This window comes from Aphelocoma coerulescens (genome assembly GCF_041296385.1).
Source record: "Aphelocoma coerulescens isolate FSJ_1873_10779 chromosome Z unlocalized genomic scaffold, UR_Acoe_1.0 ChrZ, whole genome shotgun sequence".
In the NCBI taxonomy this organism is placed as follows: Eukaryota; Metazoa; Chordata; class Aves; order Passeriformes; family Corvidae; genus Aphelocoma; species Aphelocoma coerulescens.
In genome coordinates, this window is record NW_027184085.1 from 63,652,949 (window position 1) to 63,675,288 (window position 22,340).

A 22,340-nucleotide genomic window follows, 5' to 3' on the forward strand; every position below is an offset into this window, starting at 1 on the left:
ATTATTAGAAAGTGGTGTTCTGTTGCATGTGATGATTGATGGTGTTTCTTCAGTTGTGAGTTTTTTTGACGTGTTTGGTGAAAACCTGTGTAGTGCTTTTATCAAACTTTATGCCAATTCTGTTCAATTAGCATATTTTGAGGAAGTTATGGTTCAGGTTTGGAAGTAAAAGTCCCATTTTATACTCAGCATTAGTCTGATTTTCATTAAGGATTAGTGTCATTGATGTGATTGAGTTATTTCCCATTGAGCTATAGAAGGTCTCCTGCAGATCACTCAGTTTTCAGCTCTGTTAACTGTCTCAAATTGAGTTGGAAAGTCCAAGACCTTAGGTGAGAGTTGTGGACCAGATTTTGAAAGAATCTCAAAGTTGTAAGACACTTTAGATAGTTTTAACTTGAAAAGTTGCGCAAGAAAAAAGTGGCCATGTCAGTGGTTGCAGCTCAGAACAGGTGCAGTCTTCTTTAGAGACTGATGAAAACTGTAAATCATGACAAGTTATACATACTGTAAGCATAATGTACTTCATATACTATGGTCCTTGATAATCAGGAGATTGATATTTTGTTGTATAGTGACACTTCTGTATGAATAGATCTCCAAATAGATTACAGTAAGAAAGTAAGGAAACTTGAGTGGAATTAAATTCAAGGGGTGTGGTGTGACTGGAGTCTCTTTGTTGAGGAGAGAAAGATGTGCTAAAGACTGCCGCCTTGATTTTGTCAAAGTACAGAGGAAGAAAGGACACGCTTTTTACATACTGTTGTGAAAGACTTCTATGACAAAATTCTTTTCTTTTTCCATATCATTTGGTTGAGAACCTAAGGAGCTCCCGCAGAGCTTTCAAAGGACAGTACACAAGAACAAACACATGATTTCTTGCATGAATTGAATTTCATGGGACTTGCTGTTAAACAAAAATGATGTAAAAGTGAGCTGTGGCTGGGAAAGCCAGATTTAGAAATCGCCTAGTCAATATCTTGTGTTAAATAGACATTTAGATACCACAGAAATACTCAGAAACCATAATACTTGTTGGAAAGATGTTGTATTTCAGCAACCATACCAGATGGCTTTTGATCCTCCAGCTTTGCCCAGTGGAATCACTCAGAAGGATGAGCTGGCACCAGTCACGGATGCTGGAATAAATGTCAAGTGAACTTGAAGAGCTGTAGAAGAGCAGATCAAGGCACCCTTGAGAACGTTGAAGATAATCTTCAGTACCTTTTAAACAGCAGAAATTTCGAAGGGTTAATTGTGTCAGTCCTTAGCCTAGGTAATGTGGGTAGCCTACTGGCAACAAGACCGAGCAAAAATAGTGGTAGAAAATAAAAAATAATTGTTTTAAGTAAAGATGGAAACATAGTTAATGCCAAACCAAACTTAAAGAAAATCAGTATTTTCAAACTGTTTTATTTTCTTTGAGCTACAATGTTGGATAATAATAAAGGTAAAAATCAATATACTTAGAACACTTGATGTATTTCCTTGGCAATGCATGGTATCTTGATTTATGAAACAATAATAGTTCAAAGTCAGTTTAGCACTCCTGAACAGAAAGTTTGTATGGTCTTCAATTTCATCTACGAAGAAGTAGGAAAAAATATTTTGGTGAAATCCTGCTGAATTGTTTCTTGATTTTTTTTTTTTTTAATTAATAATCAGAAAATATGTAGACGCATAGCATTGGCAATGAGGAGAGGTCATTGTACACAATTACCTGTGTATGCAGTAATTGTTTGAAAGTTACATATAGATGTAAAGATGTCCCCATAAGCTTGCCTCTGGTTAAATGTAAATCCTTGAATCTAGGGTAAAGAATGTAGATTATGCTAATTTTAGTGTACTTGCATTAGTGACTGCAGGTTGTACCAGGCCATAGAGTCCTGATGTGTAAAGGATATATATGCCATGGCCTGCTGTGAAACAAATGAGAGTTTTCTCTACCATGATAGCTATTAAAAGAGGTGGTTGAGAAAAGGATTCAGGTCTAACAGTCTGTTTGGGTATCAAAGGAAAGGCTAAGGACTGGTGTGGTCACAGCTGGTAAATGCTAGTGAGATTATGTGCATCAGGTAATCTAAACTCAAGAAGGCAATCAAGACTCTATCAGTGATTTGATACTGAAGCTATGATAACTTTGTGTTAAAACCATGATGCCTACCAGAGACTTATTTTCTAACACTGAGGTAATGAATCATTGAAACAAATCACTATGTCTTTGGTGACTTGTCTGGACATTTTTTGATCAACATAGAGACAAATAGGTTGGTAAATAAATAAATAATGAGTATGTATATGGGCAATGATATCCAGCTTTTTGATCTTGAACAGGATTTCCTGTAACAATGTCCTGTGTTTAGTAATATTCGGATATTCTTCTGCCCATAAGATCTACAAATCTCAACAAACATACTTTGTCAGTGTTAGAAGGGAAATAAAAAAGACAAAGCATGCATTATATAATTTTTTCTTTTCCTGTTTTAGATTTATTGTCTAGAATAGACTTGGATGAACTAATGAAAAAAGATGAGCCGCCACTTGAATTTCCTGATACTTTGGAAGGATTTGAGTACATTTTTAATGAAAGTAAGTCACATGTGCTTTGTAAAGACTATACTTAGAATAATGTTGAGGGGTTATCGGAAATTGAATTATACCTTGTAATTCCCTATTAAAATTTCATACTTTCCTGTTAAGAATAAAATTTTAAACTTTAGTGCTGGTAGACTTACAAATATTAATAAAATGTTTTTTATTTCATAAAATTATCACAAAAATCCCTCATTTCATACAATGTTATGGAGTTGTACTGGGCTTACTTTATGACTGTTTCCTGTTACAGAAGTGTTGATACAAAAATTCTGAAAGTAGTTTCTGTAGCATTTAAAAATCAAAATTAAAGATTGGTCACTCATTTAAGGAATGTTTTATTTACTGATCCATTTTTATAGCTACAAAAGAAGTTGTTTGTCAGATAATAATTTGTCCCAACTATTCCATTAATACTAATAGAAAAACACCTATGTATGTTGATGGAAGGATAAGGAATGTGATAGACTGTCTTCTGGTGCAATTTTTCATTGCAGCCAAGTGTGTGATGACTACAAGCAAGTACTTCCAGCTAGCTCAGTCTGTGTGTTAAATGACTAACTATTTATAATTTCCAGTGCATGTATTTTAAAATGCAGGTGAGAAATGAGCCTCTGAGCTAAAGTAATACCAGACTGCAGGAAGTGACTCTTTCAAGATTGTTTAAAACCTGTAGGACAAATGGGAATGTTTACAATTCTACTTCTTTGCAGTGCCTGCTCTGTGAACAGAGGAACTTTAGTTTCTAAATCTGCCTGTTTTACATCTTCCACTTTTAAGGGAAAAAAAAAGAGCTTTCCTTTAAATGATAGTCATTTATGCAACACTTAGCTTTTTAATACCCTGATGGCTTTCACAGGAAGGTACTTAGAGACTAAAAGTGTCATGAAAGTGATGCTCTTTCTTTGATGGAAGGAGTTCAGCTCTGTCACTTTTCAGCTCCTTATTTTTAGATCTGCACAGTGTCTACTGTCTTCCTTACTGACTTCAGAGTTAATGGTTCATATGTGGTTGATAAAAAGGGCTGAAATTTGAATTTTGGGGAATGAATTATGTTACTGAATATTCCATTACTAACCTCACAGCCTGAGTGATTTCCATAGAGTGGAGGAAAACCTATTCGTATGCTATAGGTCAGCAAAGCAAAAAAGTCACCATTTTGCTTTTGTACATATAATTCAAATGTTCAATCATGTACTTTTATGTCATAATCATGCTTCTTTTTATGGTGGAAAAGTACAGAAGTTTTTTATCAGATTATTTAAATCTGAAGAAGGCAGGGGCTCCAGAAAGCCAAAGGAAAAATATAGCAGATATTTGTTACTTGTGGTGAGAGCCAGTTCATGTACTGTTGAATGGCGTATTTGAAGAGTATGTATCTGAGAAGGAGCATCTAAAAGTAAAGTTATGATGAAAAATTTGAGAAGGATGCTGGGATAGGAAACTGTGGAAAAATACTTCCTTGGTGTCTAGGACATGAGGAAAGGCAGGTCTGGAAAAAAGTTAAATCAGCAGATAAGCACAACTATTATGGATATCAGATCTCAAATATTTTATTTAAAGCATCAGGAATCAAAGTGCAAATGTTTTGAAAATATATGAACCAAGCAATTTTCTTCTATTCAAGAGGAAACATTGCAGACAAACCTTTGTTTCATCATGTAGACATTTCAGCATTCAAGGTTTACTTGCACATATCTCTGTTTTTAATGTTTCACTGATGCAATGCAGTTTTGTAATGCTCTGATATCATAAGTTGTGTTTTGTCTGATAGACTGAAACGTTGTTGGTAAGATACTTGTTTTCTGTAGTTTGCTTCCTACTGGTTGCTATTTTATTATTATTATTGTTTTAATGCAGTCCATGTCTTCACCAACGGTTGAGTAGGCTGGTAACTTTGGCTATAAACAAGACCAACTACAGGAAGTTACAGTGAATGTAAGAGTAGCGTGTGACTTTGGTCTGAGCACACATTCTGCTTTATTCTACTGTTGTGATCTCAGTGTACCCTAAATCTAGGAATTCTTTCTTGATTTCACTGTGCCTTGGAGTTAAAGTATTTTCCCTAGCTGTGGACATGGATTTTTCAGATTAGTTTAGAAAGTTGTTAGGCTTGAAGATAAATCTTTCCCTTACTCCCAGCTTCCAGCCACTTTTGTATTAGCATTTCTTTACAATGCAGTTGGTTTTGAAGTAGAGGATTTGTAGCTACAATTTGATCACCTGCAGATCAGATATTAACTGCTAATGTTTCCATTTCACTGTTAATTCGCAGCAGTTGAGACATAAATATGTTTTGTGAAGCAGTTTGGCATTTGATATCTGCATGCAATTTTACTGTCATAATTTCTGTTTAGCTTTATCTAGCAGTATATACCATAAAATGGGAATGTATTTTGTTATGCTACAGTTGTTTTCTGTTAAAAAGCCGATAACAAAACATGAGGAGGAATTCATAATAGCTCGATTTTTAGATGTAGACTTCTTTTAAAATTTTCAGCAATTAAATGTGTCTTTCAATGAAGAAGTATATTAACTGTAGGGATTTTGTTTCTTTTACAGAAGGACAATTAAGACACATTAAAACTGGGGAGCCATTTGTTTTTAATTATCGTGAAGATTTGCATAGATGGAACCAAAAGCGCTATGAAGCTCTTGGAGAGGTACATAATTTGTGTGTGTGTGTACATATATATGTGTGTGTGTGTAGATATGTGTGTGTGTAGATATGTGTGTGTGTAGATATGTGTGTGTGTAGATGTATGTGTGTAATTGTATGTATATATATGTGCATATGTATGAATGTGTGTATATATGTGTGTGTGTGTTCATGTGCTATGGGTTTTGTTTCCCTGTAGAAGTGATACTTTCACATATGTTAAAGTTTTAGTGAGGCTTCAGTCATTTAATAGAAGGATTTAATTTCAGGATTCATTGCATATTAATGCTCTAACAGTAATTTCTATTGTTTGCTGTATAGCTTAGGGTGTGATTTGGACTACTATTTGACTTTAATATATCTTCAAAATAGAATATCTTCTACCTACATAAGTCAGAATATTATACAGTGCAGTATTTTCTTTAACCTTAGTCACTTCATGGATTACAACGTTGTTTCATTTTACATTTTAGCTAAAGATAAATGCATTAGTTGATTTTTCTCATGTTACCAGGAAATACTAAAAACCACTATATGAAGTAGAAATCTAAAGATGAATTGATCAAATATTTGTTGATGTATTACATATTTGGATGCTGCTGGTACTTCCTAGGTGGTTCAGCCCCTCACAGCTACCCACTCACTCCTCACTGTGGGATAGGGGAGAGAATCAGAAGGGTAAAAGTGAAAAATTCACAGACTGAGTTACAGTTTTAATAGGTAAAGTAAAAGCAATGAACACAGTAAGAAATCAGTTCACTTCTTTACATCAGCAGGCAGATGTATAGCCATCTGCAGGAAGGCAGGGCTTGTTTGTGCACAGTGGTGCCTTGGGAAAACAAGTGCCTTTTCCATAGAATCCTAGAATGGGTTTGGGTTGGAAGGGACCTTAAAGGTCACCGAGTTCCAATGCCCTGCCATGGGCAGGGACACTCTCTACTACATGAAGTTAGTTGAAGCCCCAACCTTGATGGCTGACAGGGATGGGGCATCCCCAGCTTCTGTGGGCAAAGTCATCCACTGCCTCACCACTGTCACAGTCAAGAATTTCTTCCTAATATCTAATATAAACCTACTCCCTTTTGCTAAGTTTGAAGCTATTCACCTTTGTCCTATTGCTCCAAGTTCTTGTCAATAGTCCCTCTCCAGCTCTCTTGTAGCCCCTTTACTGGCAGGTGCTGTGATGTCACCCTGGAGCCTTCTCTTCTCCAGGTTGAACAACCCAAACTTTCTCAGACTGTCTACATAGGAGAGGTGCTCCAGCCCTTTGGGGCTGCTCTGTGCTTGCTCGCTCAACCACTGTTTGTGCGTCAGCCTGGGCTCTCTGCTGAATGTGCTGGAGCTGCCCACCTGTTTGTCCCACCAGAGGTTTGTTACCACGGATTGATGAAGCTTGCTTTTTATCTTCTCCTCCTCATTCCTGCAAGAACAGTTTTAGGGAGCAGACAGTGGGTGAGACTACTCCAGGTGCTTCTCACACCTTTTCACTTTGTATACTTTTCTAAAAAAAGGGATTGTGATACATGTCGACACAAGATGTTGCTGTGTCTCCATTTTCCATGTCACTTGATACACATTTCTTCTGAGAGGAAACACTGTTGCATGGCTTGTGTGTACAGACCTTTGTGTGTGTCTACATTGTTCAAATATTCCCATTTTCCAAATAAAGATGGACAAGACACAACTCTAAAGACCAGTATGTCTCCATGTGGGTTCCTGTGCCACCACACCTTCCTGTGCATGTTTGGAAATAACATGGCAAATTTCACATTCTGTGCATCTGAAAAGTTGAACATAGCTTCAACCCACAGTAGTATGAACAACTTCTTGTGATTTTTGGTTGAGTAGGATTATGTGTATGTGTTCTGGGAGTTCTGTGATCTGTGTTGTGCATTTTGCCTTAGTTATAATGATTCTCCATGTTCAAGTTTGAATAATCTTTGAAAATCCACTTTGTTTATATTGGTAGGTAAAAGGCAAGGAAGGCTTAAGGCCAGGTATCTGACAGAGACAATTGCTCTAAGTTGTCTGTTTTGTATTTTTGGGGAAAAATCTCATCTGTGTTTCAGTCTATTTCTGCTAGGTCCTAGGTACTACACAGTTGTTCCAACAAGCCACAAATTTATAAATGTTCCGTTGTCTGGTTTGGGCATAGTAATTTGGGAAAACAGGGGATGATGATCCTTGGCATTTATTCACATAACTAAAATCTCATTTTGTGTCATAAATTAGTGGGTCACCGATGCAAATGTTGAATAGTGTATCACTCTCTGATTAGTTGTTTTGTAGTCTAAGGTGAAGATGCGTTTAGCAAACTGTGATAGCTTAACAAGCAGTAGCTCAAATGATTTGTAAAATGATGTAGTAAAATCTAGCCTTAGGCCTTTGCTTTGAAACATCATCTTTTGGTTGTAGAAGTTCTTTAATGTACGTTTATGGTTCAATTATGTAGCTGGTCATACAGTGAGATGATGAAGTAGCTAGATTTGTATCCCTGAACAAAAGTGGTTTATGTATTCAGTGTTTCCGTGGTTAGCTCAGTCATTGCATGCTGGTTTTGTAATTTTTAAAGGGTATATCTACATCCTGCACAAGACAACTTTTTTACTGTACATATGTATGTTGTGGGCTGCTTTTAATGTGTTTTTAATGATTTTAAGAAGGGAGTATACTCCTTGGCCTTATGCTACCAGCATCATTCTCTCTTTCCTGGAGCATTAATAAATTTCAATTTGGTTATCCATGACTTTTTTGCTGATAAAAGTCATGAATACACTATCTGTGATGTTCTGCCATTTTTCTGATTATATGGAAATTGATGCTTCAAAAATTAAAATGATTTGTTAATGTCTCCACTCCTTACATCTCTTTATTCTTCATTCACTGATCAGTTATTTCAGGCACACAATTTTTTCTTCAGCCTTTTGATATGTGTTGTTAATATACAATTTAGTGAACTGTTCATAATTTTGCGATTCTGGTTCAGTCATTGCTATTGTGGCATTGAATTTTGTAGAGCCTCTCCATTTGCTTTTTAAAAATTAAAATGGCAACAGAAGTGCATAGAACATGGTGTTGCAGCTGCTTCGAACTGATGGATAATCCATGTGGCAAGTTTGAAGTATGATTGCGAAAAAATTTGTGACAACAGTTTAGTTGTTGAAGACATACCATTCCAGTTCGAGGTCGAATTTTAAATTTTTTTTCTAGCTTTGAGTTACAGAGATTTGGATTCAAGGTTAAACTCCAGATTAGACTCACATGATAGTGTCTCCTTGCATTTTAAGCAGATATGTGTGCCTATTATTTGTACTGCACTTGCAGATGATATTATGACTACTGAAATTGCCAACAGTCAGCTTCAGTCCCTGCCTTATCATTACATTGAAATTAGTTGGAATTACAAAGAAAATACTGCTAATAGCTGTTGCTGGGTATAAGACAGATTTGTGTGGCGTTAGGGCGATTGGGAGATCGCTGCTGTGTTCCCCAAAGCGCCTCGGGTGCGAGACCCTTCGGGTGCGGCAGTATAGCCACTAGCAAGCTTCTCCTTTCTGGCCCGCGCCGCTGTTTAAGCGCTGATGACACACACACACACACATTCAAGCCAGACAGCTCAATATTACCAGAGATAAGGAGACAAGGAGGGCCCTCCACATGGCACGTTCCACAGACGAGGTTTATTTCATGCTCCACGGAGGAGACCAGGTGGGAGAGAGGAAGAGCGTGTTCATGATCCGCTTTACATAGGCTACAGAGCCAGTGATCTGAGGGCACATGGGCGGTACAAAGGCGAGACCAGGGAAGGGAACCAATGAGCAGAGGGAAGGGGCGGAGCGGGGATCAGGTCAAGTATGCTGCCACAGGCTGCTGGGAGAGGTAGTTTTCTTCAACCAGGGTCTGGGGCGTGTGTAAGGCTACATTTCATCCGCAAGGAATTGTGAGAGAGGCTTTTCCTTTACTTTACCGAGATCTCAAATATCTGAGTTTTTCCACCAGCAGGCCTTTGCTATTTCGGGGCTCTCTGGCGCACCAGCTGGCTCAGCTGTTGGCTTAGTGACCTCAACTGCTGGGACTTCACCTTTGATTTTGCCAGTCACATAGGTTGTGTTGATAATGAGTTTTTCTATGAAAAAGTGTATGTTGACTTTTTCCTTCCGCAGTCATGTAGGACCCAGAGTATCCCTGGCATCAGAAGGCAGATATTGTCCGTCACTTTGCATGTCTCTTACAGCGTAAAGGCAGTTATAAGTCATTGATTACTTGGAGGCCATTGAACTCTGGCATTAATATTTTTGAGAGTGCCATCTCTAATGATGAGACTTTTACCTGTACTGACAGTTTGTTTGTCTACCAATGTCTTGCAGAATTCAAAGAGGAGTTGTAAATATGTAGATTATAATGTGGACCGTGACATAAATGTCTCTGCCGTGACCCTATTCAAATTTATGCCATGTCTTGTAATTGCAGCCTATCTGACGTGCAGAATTCTGTAAGCAGGTAACAAAACAATTGTGGTGGTTTTTCTGCAGTTACCACAGTACAATATTTTGTGTTTATGTAGAACAGATACGTAAAGCAAAGAAATAGAACACTTAAATCAGAAACTCCTTATGTGTTTCATGTATGATAAGATACAGTTAATTTTATGTCATCAGAGAAGTCTTGTTCCACTAAATAAACTGCTTTAAAATATGTTCACACTGTTAGGTCCAGTTCACCATGAAGTAGATTGCCATCAAGGTTAATATTTGAGTGGTGTGAGTGGGATAAGTGTGTAGAATTATGACCTTGACGGCCCACAATTAAGATCGCTAAGTAGTAAAATGGGATTCTTTTTTTCCAGATCTCCTTTAAGTTAAAGAACAGCTTGGTCTCAACATGATTTAAAAAATAAGCATTCACCTGCTACTAATTTCCTCCTTGGTTGCAATGATCATTATTTGTTTTGATGACTGAGAGGCTATTTACATAGCACAAAAGCATAGAGCAGCAGAAGAGGACATGTAAGTTAATGAAGAAGGAAGCATTAAGTAGTCTGCATTTGAAAGGGTAGCTTCTTGCATGAATAACCCAAAATCTGATGATAGGCTGCACGTGCACCTGATAGTACTTAAGGTCCAATCTTGCAGCCAGAGCTCATGTGAATAAACTCAATAGGTCTGATCTTGTGAATAAGGACTGCAGGATCAAGTTTCAAATAAAATGTGCAGATGATTAGTAGAAATCTTTACACTCTTAGTTTCAGTTTCTTTGCAGTTTATCACTGAACATTCCAAATTTTCTCTGGCTAGCAACACTTCAATATAATAAAGTACATGCTGCAAGCAAAATTGTTTGTGTATTTTGACTTCTTATAATGTATTTGCTGTTGGGTTATGTTGTGGTTGGAAAAATTCTTCTTACTGAGTCAAGAAAATAAATTTATAGTGATGTAACGTAATGTTGGATTCATGAACATTTGCCTTTTTGGGATGCATGCTTGACTTGGGCTATTGAAGAGATTGTTCTGTTCAGAGATGAGGTGCCAAATACTTAACAGGTGTCTGTGGAGTATGTGTGAATTGAATTTTTTTAGTGTCTTGTATTACAGTCAGATAAGGGTGAACTCCCTTCCAGATAAGGGAGGTAGCAAAAAGGCTCACTAAAACTCTTTCTAACTCATATTTCAGAGGGAGAGTGAAAGCATCTAATTGTAATATCTCCCCCATCCTTATTTTTGAAAGTGGGTAAGTTTTGTTTGTGTGGTCTCGTTTGATAGTGCTATTTCTCTTCAAGTTATGTCCCATTTTGGTGGTTTAGGAGTGGTACTCTCCAGTTCAGTGCTCCCACTGATGCGCTCCAAATCATGTGCTGCTTCTTTCCTTCTCCCTCCCTCTTCTTCCCCTGTAATGGGATGGAGAGGAGAATTGTGGGCAAAAAAGTAAAGATCATGGGTTGAGATAAGAACAGTTTGCTGGAAACGGCAATGAGATAAGAAAACTAACAGAAACAGCCTCAATATTAGTAGAAAGAGTGTGCAAAAGTGAGAGAGTGATTTACATGCAGAATGCTCACTGCGAAGGTTTGACCCATGCAGCCAGGCTTCATTGCTCTGGAAGTGAGCATTTTCCTGTTTGTGGAAAATGACAAGGTGGTATAGAATAACCTCTGGATCCTAGCAGTGCCCCCACTCTGGCTGCTGCAAAAACGAACCCTGTCCTGGCCGGAATCAGGATCTACTAATTAGGATCTACACCTATCTATTAATGAACATTGCAGAAGGTTTTTTGCTTTAGCAAAATTTTACGGTGGAGTCAATGTCACAAAAAAATATTTAGAATTGCACCTCTGCTTGAGGTACACATCTTTTTTCCCCACCCATCTGCCTTACCCATGAAGTGCACTCAGGTCCTTAAACAAAAATAATCCCACTGATGGGTTTGCCTTTGGCAGGATGGGTTTGCCTTTGGCAGGATGGGTTTGCCTTTGGCAGGATGGGTTTGCCTTTGGCAGGATCCAAACTGCCATCCCTAACAGATTCCTCATATGCACCATGGTAACTCTGTCCCTTCTACGGGATACATGAATGTTTTGATTGGCAGGGCCAGCTTGACTGGTGGCATCTCTAGTGTTAACTAACCAGGTAGTCTTCAAATAACTGTAGATCCCAGTATTTGAAGTTCCCACCATCCATTGCTTTCAGTGTGCTTTTAACAGTCCATTGTACTGTTCAATTTTCCCAGAGGCTGGTCCATGACAGGGAATATGATACCCACTCAATACTGTGCTCTCTGGCCCAGGGGTCTCTGAGGCTATTTTTAAAATGAGTACCATTGTACAACTCAGTTCTTTCTGGGGTGCCATGTCACCACAGGACTTGCTTTTCAAGGCCCAAGATGGTGTTCCAGGCAGTGGTGTGAGCCACAGGGTGCATCTCCAGCCATCCAGTGGTTCTTTGCACCACCGTCAGCATGTAGGGCCTGCCTTGGCTGGTTTGCAGGAGTGTGATGTAATTTACCTGCCAAACCTCCCCATATTTATATTCTGACCATCATCCACCATACCACAGGGGCTTTTACCTGCTTGATCACAGAGTGTGTTTCACGGTTATGGATAACATGGGACATAGTGTCCATCGTTAAATCCACCCCATGAATAAGTCAATCACGAGCCTATCTGTATTGTATCTTTTCCCTGATGACCTGAGGAAGCATGGGCCCACGAGCCAGAAACAATTCACCCTTATGCTGTCAATCCAGATCCACCTGAGACACTTTAATCTTGGCAGCCCAATCCACCTGTCCATTGTTGTGATGCTCTTCAGTAGCCCGACTCCTGGGTGCGTGTGCATCTACACAATGTAATTTTACAGCCGGCTTCTCTACCTGGGTAGCAATGTCTTGCCACAATTCATCAGCCCAGCTGGGTTTACCTCTGTGCTGCCAGTTGGTCTTTTTCCATTGGTCCAGCCACCCCCTCAGAGCATTTGCTACCATCCACAAGTCGGTGTAGAGTAGAGCACTGTCCTCTTCTCTCGTTCTGCGATATCTAAAGCCAGCTGGACGGCTTTCAGCTCTGCAACCTGCCTTGATCTACCTTGTCCCTCCATAGCTCTGTGACTCGCCATGCAGAACTCTGTAGAGCTGCTTTCTGTTTTCAGTGTAGCCCAACCATACAGCAGGAACCATCAGTGAAGAGATCATACTGCTTTTCATTTTCTGGTAGCTGATTGATTATATGATGGGACCTCATCAGCATGTGTAACCACCTCCTCCTCTTCTGATGACGATAATCCACATTTTTTGCTTTTGGGCCAATTCATGATGACTTCCAAGATCCCTGGGCAGCTGGTGTTTCCTGTTCAAGCTTTCTGTGCGATCAGAGTGATCCAATTACTCCACATAGTATCAGTGGCATGATGTGTGGAAGGGACTTTCCCCTTGAACATCCCACCCAGCACTGGCAGTCGGGGTGCCAGGAAGAGCTGTTCTTTGGTGTCCATCACTTCTGAAGCAGCTCAAACCTCTTCATAAGGTGCCAGGATCTCTCAGTTGTGATGTAGTGGGCCTCAGATCTTTTGTATCCCCAACTCTAGAACCCCAGGGTTCATCCTCTAATCTCCTCAGGTACTCTTCCAGAGAGTCCAGGAAGGACCATTCTCCCCATCTGCAGCATAGAGCATATTTTTCACATCTTTGCTGTCCTGATTGGCCCCAGAGCTACAGCATCAACAATCTCCTGTTTGATTTGTTCAAAAGCTTGTCCTTCAGGACACCACTTTAAATCATTCTTCTTCCAGGTCACATGATAGAGACCACTCACAATCTGACTGTAATCTGGAATATGCATCCACCAAAAATCCACAGTATCTATGAAAGCCTGTTTTTCCTTCTTGCTGGTTGGCAGGGACAGAGCTGCTGTTTGGTTGACCATGTCCATTGGAATCCAATAATGTCCATCTTGCCATTTTAATAGTAAAAAAGGATTTTCCTGGACAGATCCCTTGAGCTTACTTTGCATTACAGCAAAAGCAGCCTTCAGGGGGATTTGGATTATGTTCCCCCCTTTTTCAAAGACTTCCTCTGCTGTGTTCCCGCATGTGATGTTGTCATCAATGTAGGTATTATGGAGCCTCATCCTTTTCCAGTGCAGCCTGGATCACTCCAACGCAAGTAGTGGGCCTGGGTTTCCACCCTTTGCACACCCAGTTCCAGGTGTACTTAGTGCCCCTTCAGGTGATGGCAAACTGTGGCCTGCACTCTGCTGCTGAAGACATGGAGAAGAACACATCTGCAGTCTCAATTGAGGCACCACTTTGCTGCCTGGACTCCAGTTCGTACTGGACTCCAGTTCGTACTGAAGTTCTAGCATGTTCTAGCGCAGCAGTGCTCAATGGTGATGTGACTTCTTTCAGGCCAGAGTAGTCCACTGTGAGTTTGTACTCTCCACTGGACTTACACACTGGCCATATGAGACTATTAACCAGTGAGTTAGTCTTGCTGGCCACTCCCTGGCTCTCCAGTTCAGGAACCGTCTCATGGATGGGGGTCGCAGAGTCCTCGCTGGCGTGGTGTTATCGATGGTGCACTTCTGTGGTAGTGACTGGTACCTGTTACTCTTCTACCCTCAGCAGTCCCACTGCAGAAGGTCCTCTGAGAGACCAGGCAAGGTATTCAGCTGTCTAATTGTCTCCACAGCAGCTCTCTGAAAAGCTCACCAATGGCCTTTTGAGGTCCTTTAAATACCCTCTGTTACAAACTGCCCCTGAAGGTGAGGGCAATCCCAGTTTTTGCTAGTAGACCTCTTGGAACAGATTTGAGCAAAATGACACTGAGTCATTGGTGGTTTTAAATATATATAAGCAGGTTCTATTTTAGAACACTTTAGTTGTAATGGAAAGTTGTAATGGTAATATAGCTGGTTTAGTTATCGTTATTGACTTGGTTTAAGATAGTTTAAGAGGAACACTCTAAAATGATTTACTTCCCCTTAGTTTGACCAATAAGAAATGTATATGAGTAGATGTAAGTGAAAAAATGTAATAGTTTACTAAAAAACTGGAATAGTGACAGGCAAAAAAAAAGTTGGATTTTTTTTTTATATATATATAATAACAGCAGCAGTATTAATAAGAAAAGTATACGAAAAAGAGTGATTTACATGCAAAATGCTCACTGTGGAGCCTGACCTGACCCCAGCAGCCATGCCACCCCAACCAGAAGAGACCCCTTCTCCCTGAAGGAGAGTCTGCTCCCGCTGGCCTAGCAATGATGTGAGGTGGTAGAGAACAACCTTTTCCGGGTCCCAGCCATGCTCCCTCCTGGCTACTGCAAAAATTAACCCTGTCCTGGCCAGACCAGGACAACCATCTACTGATGAATGTTGCAGAATGTTTTTTGCTTTAGTAAAATTTTACAGTGGAGTCAATGTCACAAAAAAATTTTTAGAGTTGCAGTATTTGGACAAAAATGTAAAGGTAGGCAGAAGAGACAAATTACCCAAGATCTTTAAAATATGTGAAGGTGTGATCTGATTTCATATCGCACAGAGAAGAATCTATGTGGAATAGAGAATCTTGAGTGTACCAGTTGAACAAAGAGCGTAAATGAGCCCTATCACTTTATGGACAGCAAGGGCAATTATAAATGCAGTTCCTTAGGAAACCATATCCTATTATTATAGGGGTTTTTTCATACTGTTTTGATTATTTTCAGTTTTTTCTAGGTAAGTGTGAAATAGAAAAATGGCAAAGAAGACTTCAAACAAATTAGGTAAAGCAACTCAAATTGGGACATGGTACTGAATTGCTCTCTAATAGTAGTTCCTAAGCTGTAAGTAATACACTTCTAGAAAGTTCCAGTCCTTTTACTTTTCCCATTTTTTAATCAATGTTTTTGATAATAGAGAAAGACAGTGGAGGCAGCAGAAAAAAAATTAAATTAAATATGTGTGCAGTCTTCATAATTTTGTAAAGATTTCAGCTTTTAACAATCTGTTTATTTTCAACATTTCTTTTTTCTAAGTGAAGTAAATGGACAGTTAGGATTCAGGACTGTTTAACAGTACCTACAGAAATTTAAATATGAGTCTTCATTACATGCAGTCTATTCATTTGCATATGCTAAATCGGCTTTCAAAATCTGGTGTTTGTGAAGACTTTTAAGCAGAATGATTATGTCAGATGTGCTTCAGTGAACTCTTCTAGTTTGCAGGCAGCAATTGGCAGTAGGTTAGTTCATCAGAGTAACATGACAGTTCGTGAAAGGTTCAGAGATAGTTTTATAATTATCGTTAACATGATTCCTGAAAGAAATGATGAGCATCTCATAAACCCAGATGGGAGTTTGTTACGTTGTTGATAAATGTGTTTTACATTTTAAAATTGATAAACAGTGAAAAGCAGAGAAGATACAATAAGGCAGATGGTTGTTTATAAAGCACTTGTAAGTTGCTTCAATTCAAAGAACGGTACTAATTGTTAAAAAGAAGACAAAAATTGGAATAGGGGGAGTATTTCAATGAGTTCATCATGAGCTTTTTAAAAATAAAACCTTCAGCAGCTTTAGTTCAGTTAGAACCATTCTTGCCATTCTGGGTTTACATGCAAAAGTTTAGACTCTCAGTTCTTAATAAACTTTTGTACCAGCCATTTTCATGTAGCTGAAATTGAAGCTACAGCTAATCTACCTGTATGGATCCATTTCTTTCTTTTTTTTTTTTTTTTGTATTTGTGGTTTGGAAAACAAAATTTATTGCACAGCAGAATAAAGTTGAATTATCATTGGACTCAATAATCATTTCCATTTAAAAACAATGAGCAGCAAAATCCAAACTCAGCAGAGATTTTGCAGCAAGGAAGTAAAATGCAAGCTAGTTGATTATTTCCTGTTAAAGGAATGGTGAGAAAAATGCTTTTTTGACAACTATGTGACCAGAATAAAGATACATTTAAGTAGTGCTTAGGCAGAACACCAGTCAGTATGTGTGATGACTTGGTGCACCTTTCTCTTGTGAACGTTCAGGTTTTTTCCATTAGTGATCTTAAAAGTTTCCATGAAAGGCGCATTATTTTCCTTCTTTTTCAGCATGTGTTTTTTGAAAAACAGATATGTAGATTACTGCTTTCATCAAGCAGCAATATATATTCTAAATATATATTTATATATATAATATATAAATTCTAATATATTAGTAATATATTCTAATATATATCGTAATATATTCTAAAATATATTTATCTTCAGTTGCCAAACTCCAGAAGAGTTTCTTCACTTTCACAGTATTTTCAGCTGTTGCTATGCTTTCTGTCCTATACATCTCATTTTTCTGGGAATATTTTTATTAACGTTTAGCAGAATAGTGATACTGTCAATAAAGCTGTATCAGCGTCAGTCCTTAATAGAAATAATTTGTTAAGTTGCAAAGTTATATCAGGCTGATCTGCTAAAAACATGCAGACTGCTTTTATGCAGGAAAATCCTAACTGTGATTATAGCTACAGCTCTATCTGCGTACTCTAGTGGTGGAGCTTCCTGGTATAAAGGAGACCCTAGATGAAAGTTACTCCTGTGAAGTGGAAGAGCTAACCATGGTAAATGGAGCTACGCTCGTACTATGACTGTGAAGCTGATTTCTAGGGGAGAAAATGTGCTGGTTTTCAAGTTTTGTAAGGTGGTCATATATAATGATTCACTTAAGTTTTGTGAAGTTTGTATGAAAATTTAAGAAGCACCACAAATCTTCTGCACCTGTTATTTAATTCTTTGGGAAGGGTACTGAATGTCAAGACTGTTGCAGTCAGAACGTGACATAGAGAGGAAAGAACAATTGCTTTAATCTCTTGCTCCATAGTTAAATCCAAAAGAATTAATTGCTCTAGGCAATGTTGGCCTACTCTTATGCCAGTTCAGGATAATATTTCAACTCTAGGAAAAGTTTGAAAGCTTTTCATATGCAACTGTCTTCTTTCCATTTTTGGTACCAAACAGCTATTTTGTCTACATGCTGTCAGGTTTTATCCTTAGCCTTAATTATGGAAAAAGGAGTTTCAAGCTCCTGCTGTGAGTGAAGTAAACATTTTCAAAGGCCTTACAACTGGGTGTCTCAATACCTAGCTCTAAAACTCTACTGGGAGTCGATAGGTTTGATCAGGATTTATGTTCTTACCCAGCTTTCAGTATGTGTCCTTTAGAACGGTGGTTTCTAACCTGAGGGTAAGTGCTCCAGAGAAAGTAACTAGGGAAGCAAACCCACCACTACTTAGCAATCCATGTCTTTACTAGAAAAACATGTCAAGGTCTACACAATTTAGGTTCAAAAATACAGATCTTTAAGAAACCAGAATAAGCGCATCCTTCAGTAAGAGCTTGTTTCATTTTGTACTAGTTTGAAAACAAACCAGTGGGAGATCACAAGTCAGAATTAAAATTTAATAGGAAAATTAAAATGCAATAGTACAAGAACACTACAAGAGTCAGGATACAACCTGACACCCTCTTAAGTCAGGGTGGTGGTAGCAGTCCAGATGAAGTGGTCCTGTTGAAGTGATGATTCTGTAGAAGGGTCTGGTCTTCACCTGAAGGTCCAGTGGTAGCTCTTGTCCTCTGGGAATCCAGTTGGTAAGGGCTGAGTGTGCTGTTCCAAACCCCAGATTATATCCAGGTGGGAATGCTTGGCTCCTCCCCCTGGGCAGAGCATCTCACAATGGGATGATTTCATTCTATGAGTCATGCAGTGAGGCTAGATGGCCCATTAACAGAAGTTATCTCCCAGAGGGAATTATCAGGGATGTGTCATGGAAGAGATAAAGAACATTGCCCCATGCGGTTTTAACAGATGGTGATGGAATACATACTTTTGGTTACACTTTACATTGTAACCTAAGACACATTTAAAGTGTATCCACTTAAAAGAGCAGGCCATGACTCTTTTAGGTGCTGTTGGTATGGATCCTGCCAACTATTCCCAGATTCCTCTATTATTCAAGTTCAATGGGACAAACCTGGTTGTGTGTACAGGCTAGGGAACAAGTGGCTGGGAAGCAGTGCCGTGGAAAGGGACTTGGGGTTTTTTGTTAATGCCAAGCTGCATATCAGTGAACAATACGCCCTGGCAGCCGGGGGCACCAGGCCCAGCACTGCCAGCCAGCCAGGGGAGGGGATTGTCCTGCTCTGCTCTGCCCTGGGGTGATCTCACCCTGAGTGTTGTGTGCAGTTTTGGGCACCATAATATAAAAAAGACATTAAGCTGTTAGCAATCCAAGGGAGGGCCATGAGGATGGTGAAGGATCTGGAGGAGAAGCCTTATGAGAGGTGGCTGAGGTCACTTGGTTTGTTTGGCCTGGAGGAGACTGAGGGAAGACCTTGTCATGTTCTTAACATCCTGACAGGCGGAAGTGGAGGGGCAAGAACTGATCTCTTTGTTCTTGTGTACCAATGACAGGACAAAAGGAAACAACATGCAGCTGAGTTGAGGAAGGTTCAGGTTAAATGTGAGGAAAAATTTCTTCACCCAGAGGTGGTTGGACACTGCAGCAGGTTCCCCAGGGAAGTGGTCACAGCACCAAGGCTGTCTGAGTTCAAGAAGCATTTGGACAATACTCTCGGGGACATGGTATGATTCTTTGGGCTGTCCGGTGCAGAGCAAGGAGTTGGACTCAATGATCCTCATGGATCCTTCCAGCTCAGCTTATTCTGTGACCCTATGAAGGTTTCAGTTTCAAAGTGCGTATTGCCTTCCACCGACTGATTTTTCAAGACGTGTCGTGATGCACTTGAAAAGGTAGGTAGTATGTATACTGCTACTCAATTCTATTGTGTTTAGCAAAAGTGCACCTTTAGAGTGTTGTGTACCTTGAAATCAGTTTGTATAGTAGAAAAGGAAACAGCTATAGGTTAAGCTCATGTTAAAACATGTTAACATCAGCTTGTTTGATAACATGAGCTTATACTCATGAGCTTATACTTATAGGTGTTGTTCTGCTCAGTTCCTTCAGGAGCAGGGATGAATAATGAAAGGAACAGGAAAACCCATGTTATCAATGCATGGTTTAAGGGCTCTGTCACCAGAATTTTGGTTTCTTTACCATGGGCAATTTTTACAGCACCAGGCCTTCTTGAGTCAGATGGGCTCCATCTGTCTAACAAGGGCAAAAGGATTCTAGCCCATGAGTCAGCAGGGCTGACTGAGAGGGCTTTAAACCAGGTTTGAAGAGGGAAGGGGATGAAACCAGGCTTCCTAGAGACGAGCCCAAGGGTGGTAAGCCTGAGTCAGGGGTTAAGTCAGCAGCCCAGCTGAAATGCCTTTACACTGATGCAGGCAGCATGGGCAACAACCAAGAGGAGCTGAAGCCATGGGACAGCAGGAAAGCTGTGACATAGTCACCGTCGCAGAAATGTGGTGGCATGACTCGCATGACTGGAACGCCACAGTGGGTGGCTGCAAGCTCTTCCCAAGAGACAGGTGAGGCAGGAGAGGTGGGCGGGTGGCTCTGTATGTTAGGGAGGCTCTCAACACCATGGAGCTGGAGATCAATGACAAAAAGATCAAGTACCATGGGTAAGAATCAGGGGAAGACCAGCAAGGCTGACATCCTGGTGGGAGTCTCTTATAGACCAGCCAACCAGAATGAAGAGATTATTCTATAAGCATTCTACAAGCAGCTGGAGGATGTTTCAAGATCTCCAGCCCTTGTTCTTGTAGGGGATTTAACCTGCCAGATACCTGCTGGGAGCTCAGCACAGTGGGAAAGAGGCCATCCAGGAGATTCTTGGAATGTATGGAGGAGAGCTTCTTGTCACAGCTGGTGAGCGAGCGTGCCAGGGGTGAGGCTCTGCTAGGCCTGCTGTTTGCAAACAGAGAGGAGCTGGTGGGAGACGTGGTGGTCAGACACCGTCTGGGGCACAGTGACCATGAAATAATAGAGCTTTCAATTCTTGCTGAAGTAAGGAGGGGCCTCCACAAGACTTCTATCCTGTATTTCCAGAGGACGGACTTTGGGCTATTCATGGGACTGATTCAGAAAGTTCCCTGGGAAACAGCCCTTAAAAACAAAGTGATCCAGGAAGGTGGACATACTTTAAGAAATAAATCTTGAAGGCACAGGAGCAGGCTGTTCCTGTGTGCTGAAAGAGAAGCCAGTGGGGAAGAAGACTGGCCTAGCTGAGCAGGGAGCTTTCCCAGGAGGAAAAAAAAAGGGGGGGGGAAAAGGAGTGGGCAACTCAGGAAGTGTTCAAGGATGTTGTTAGGTCATGCAGAAAGAAAATTAAGAGATGCAAAAGCTCCATTAGAAGTTAATCTGGCCACTTCTGTAAATGACAATAACAAGTGTTTTTGTGAAGACATTAATAAAACAAGGACCAAGGAAAACCTCCATTCTTTATTGAATACTGGGGGCTGAAAATAATCACCAAAGATGAGGAATAGGCTGGTGTACTTCACACCTTAGTCTCAGTCTCCAACAGTAAAACTGGTTGTCCTCGGGACAACTGGCCTCCTGAGCTGGTAGACAGGGATGGGGAGGAGATTAAATGCCCTGTAATCCAGGAGGAGGTAGGTAGTGTCCGACTGTGCGACTTAGATGTTCACAAGTCTGTAGAGGGGGGCTGATGCCTAAGGATTTTTAGCATCAGCAGAAGTCCTATGAGGAGCATCTGAAGGAGCTGGAGTTGTTTAGCCTGGAGAAAGAGTAAATCCTGTTTATTTTGACACACTAGTGTTCTGGAGCACAGTGGCAAAATGGTGAGGGCATCTTGCTATGGAAAGAAGGTATTATTTAGAGTTCTGCTCTGGATTTACATAAAATTAATCCTTCAAGCCAGTGAATATTTATCTGGTCATTTCTGCTGAGCAATGAGAGGTAGCACAATTAGATGATGCTTGACACATCACTGACTTTCTTGTCTCTGACTACAGAAGCTGGTATGCTTTAACTGTGTTAATCTGATATGTCATTTGGTTTTCCTATGGATTTTTAACCTTTTGAAACCAGAACACTGACTCTCCACTTAAACAGGGGTTTTATCCATAACAGTTGGAATAATCAAAACTGCTCTTTCTTCCAGATCCCTTTTCATAACTCATCTCTACTATGAAATTTAGAGATATGATAGTTGTAGCTATATAGATAGGATTGGAATATTAAAATGTATTTATAATCTTCATTTAAACTTGTTCCACTGTTGAACTTTTGAGCTTTTTTTAGTTTCCATCTTTCTGTTGCAAACTTTTCATCATTGTGTTTCTTATCTCAGCTTGGGACAATGGTCTTGCTTTCTGCTGATGTTTAACTGCTTGTAGTGCATGGTGCTTGGTTAATTAATTATTAATCCTCTGCTTAATACTGATAGATATATATGTATATGTATGTATATTTTTTTAAAAAATAGAGAATTTCCATAAGATACGCTTTGTAATTAAGCCATTTCTAAAGCCAAATAATTGTCAAGTGATTTCTGAAATTAGAGATGCATCTCTTAAAAAGCAAAAAAAAAGGAAAACAAAAAATAAACCAACAGGTGTCAGCAAAGACCATATAACAACACATTGGTTCAAATCACATCAACAGTATATGCTACATTCATGGCAAATCCCTGTTGTCTTTCATTTA

General features: G+C 39.7%; 1 protein-coding gene across 10 annotated transcripts in view; it reads left to right on the top strand.

Moving 5' to 3' along the window:
• ARB2A (ARB2 cotranscriptional regulator A) overlaps nucleotides 1–22,340 on the top strand; it is a 262,147-nt gene that overhangs the window by 24,795 nt on the left and 215,012 nt on the right. For all 10 annotated transcript variants that reach the window (XM_069002274.1, XM_069002273.1, XM_069002270.1 and 7 more), the window contains 2 exons: nucleotides 2,488–2,589; nucleotides 5,155–5,255. In XM_069002274.1, the coding sequence (XP_068858375.1) occupies nucleotides 2,488–2,589; nucleotides 5,155–5,255 (203 nt within the window). The remainder of the gene's footprint in view (nucleotides 1–2,487; nucleotides 2,590–5,154; nucleotides 5,256–22,340) is intronic.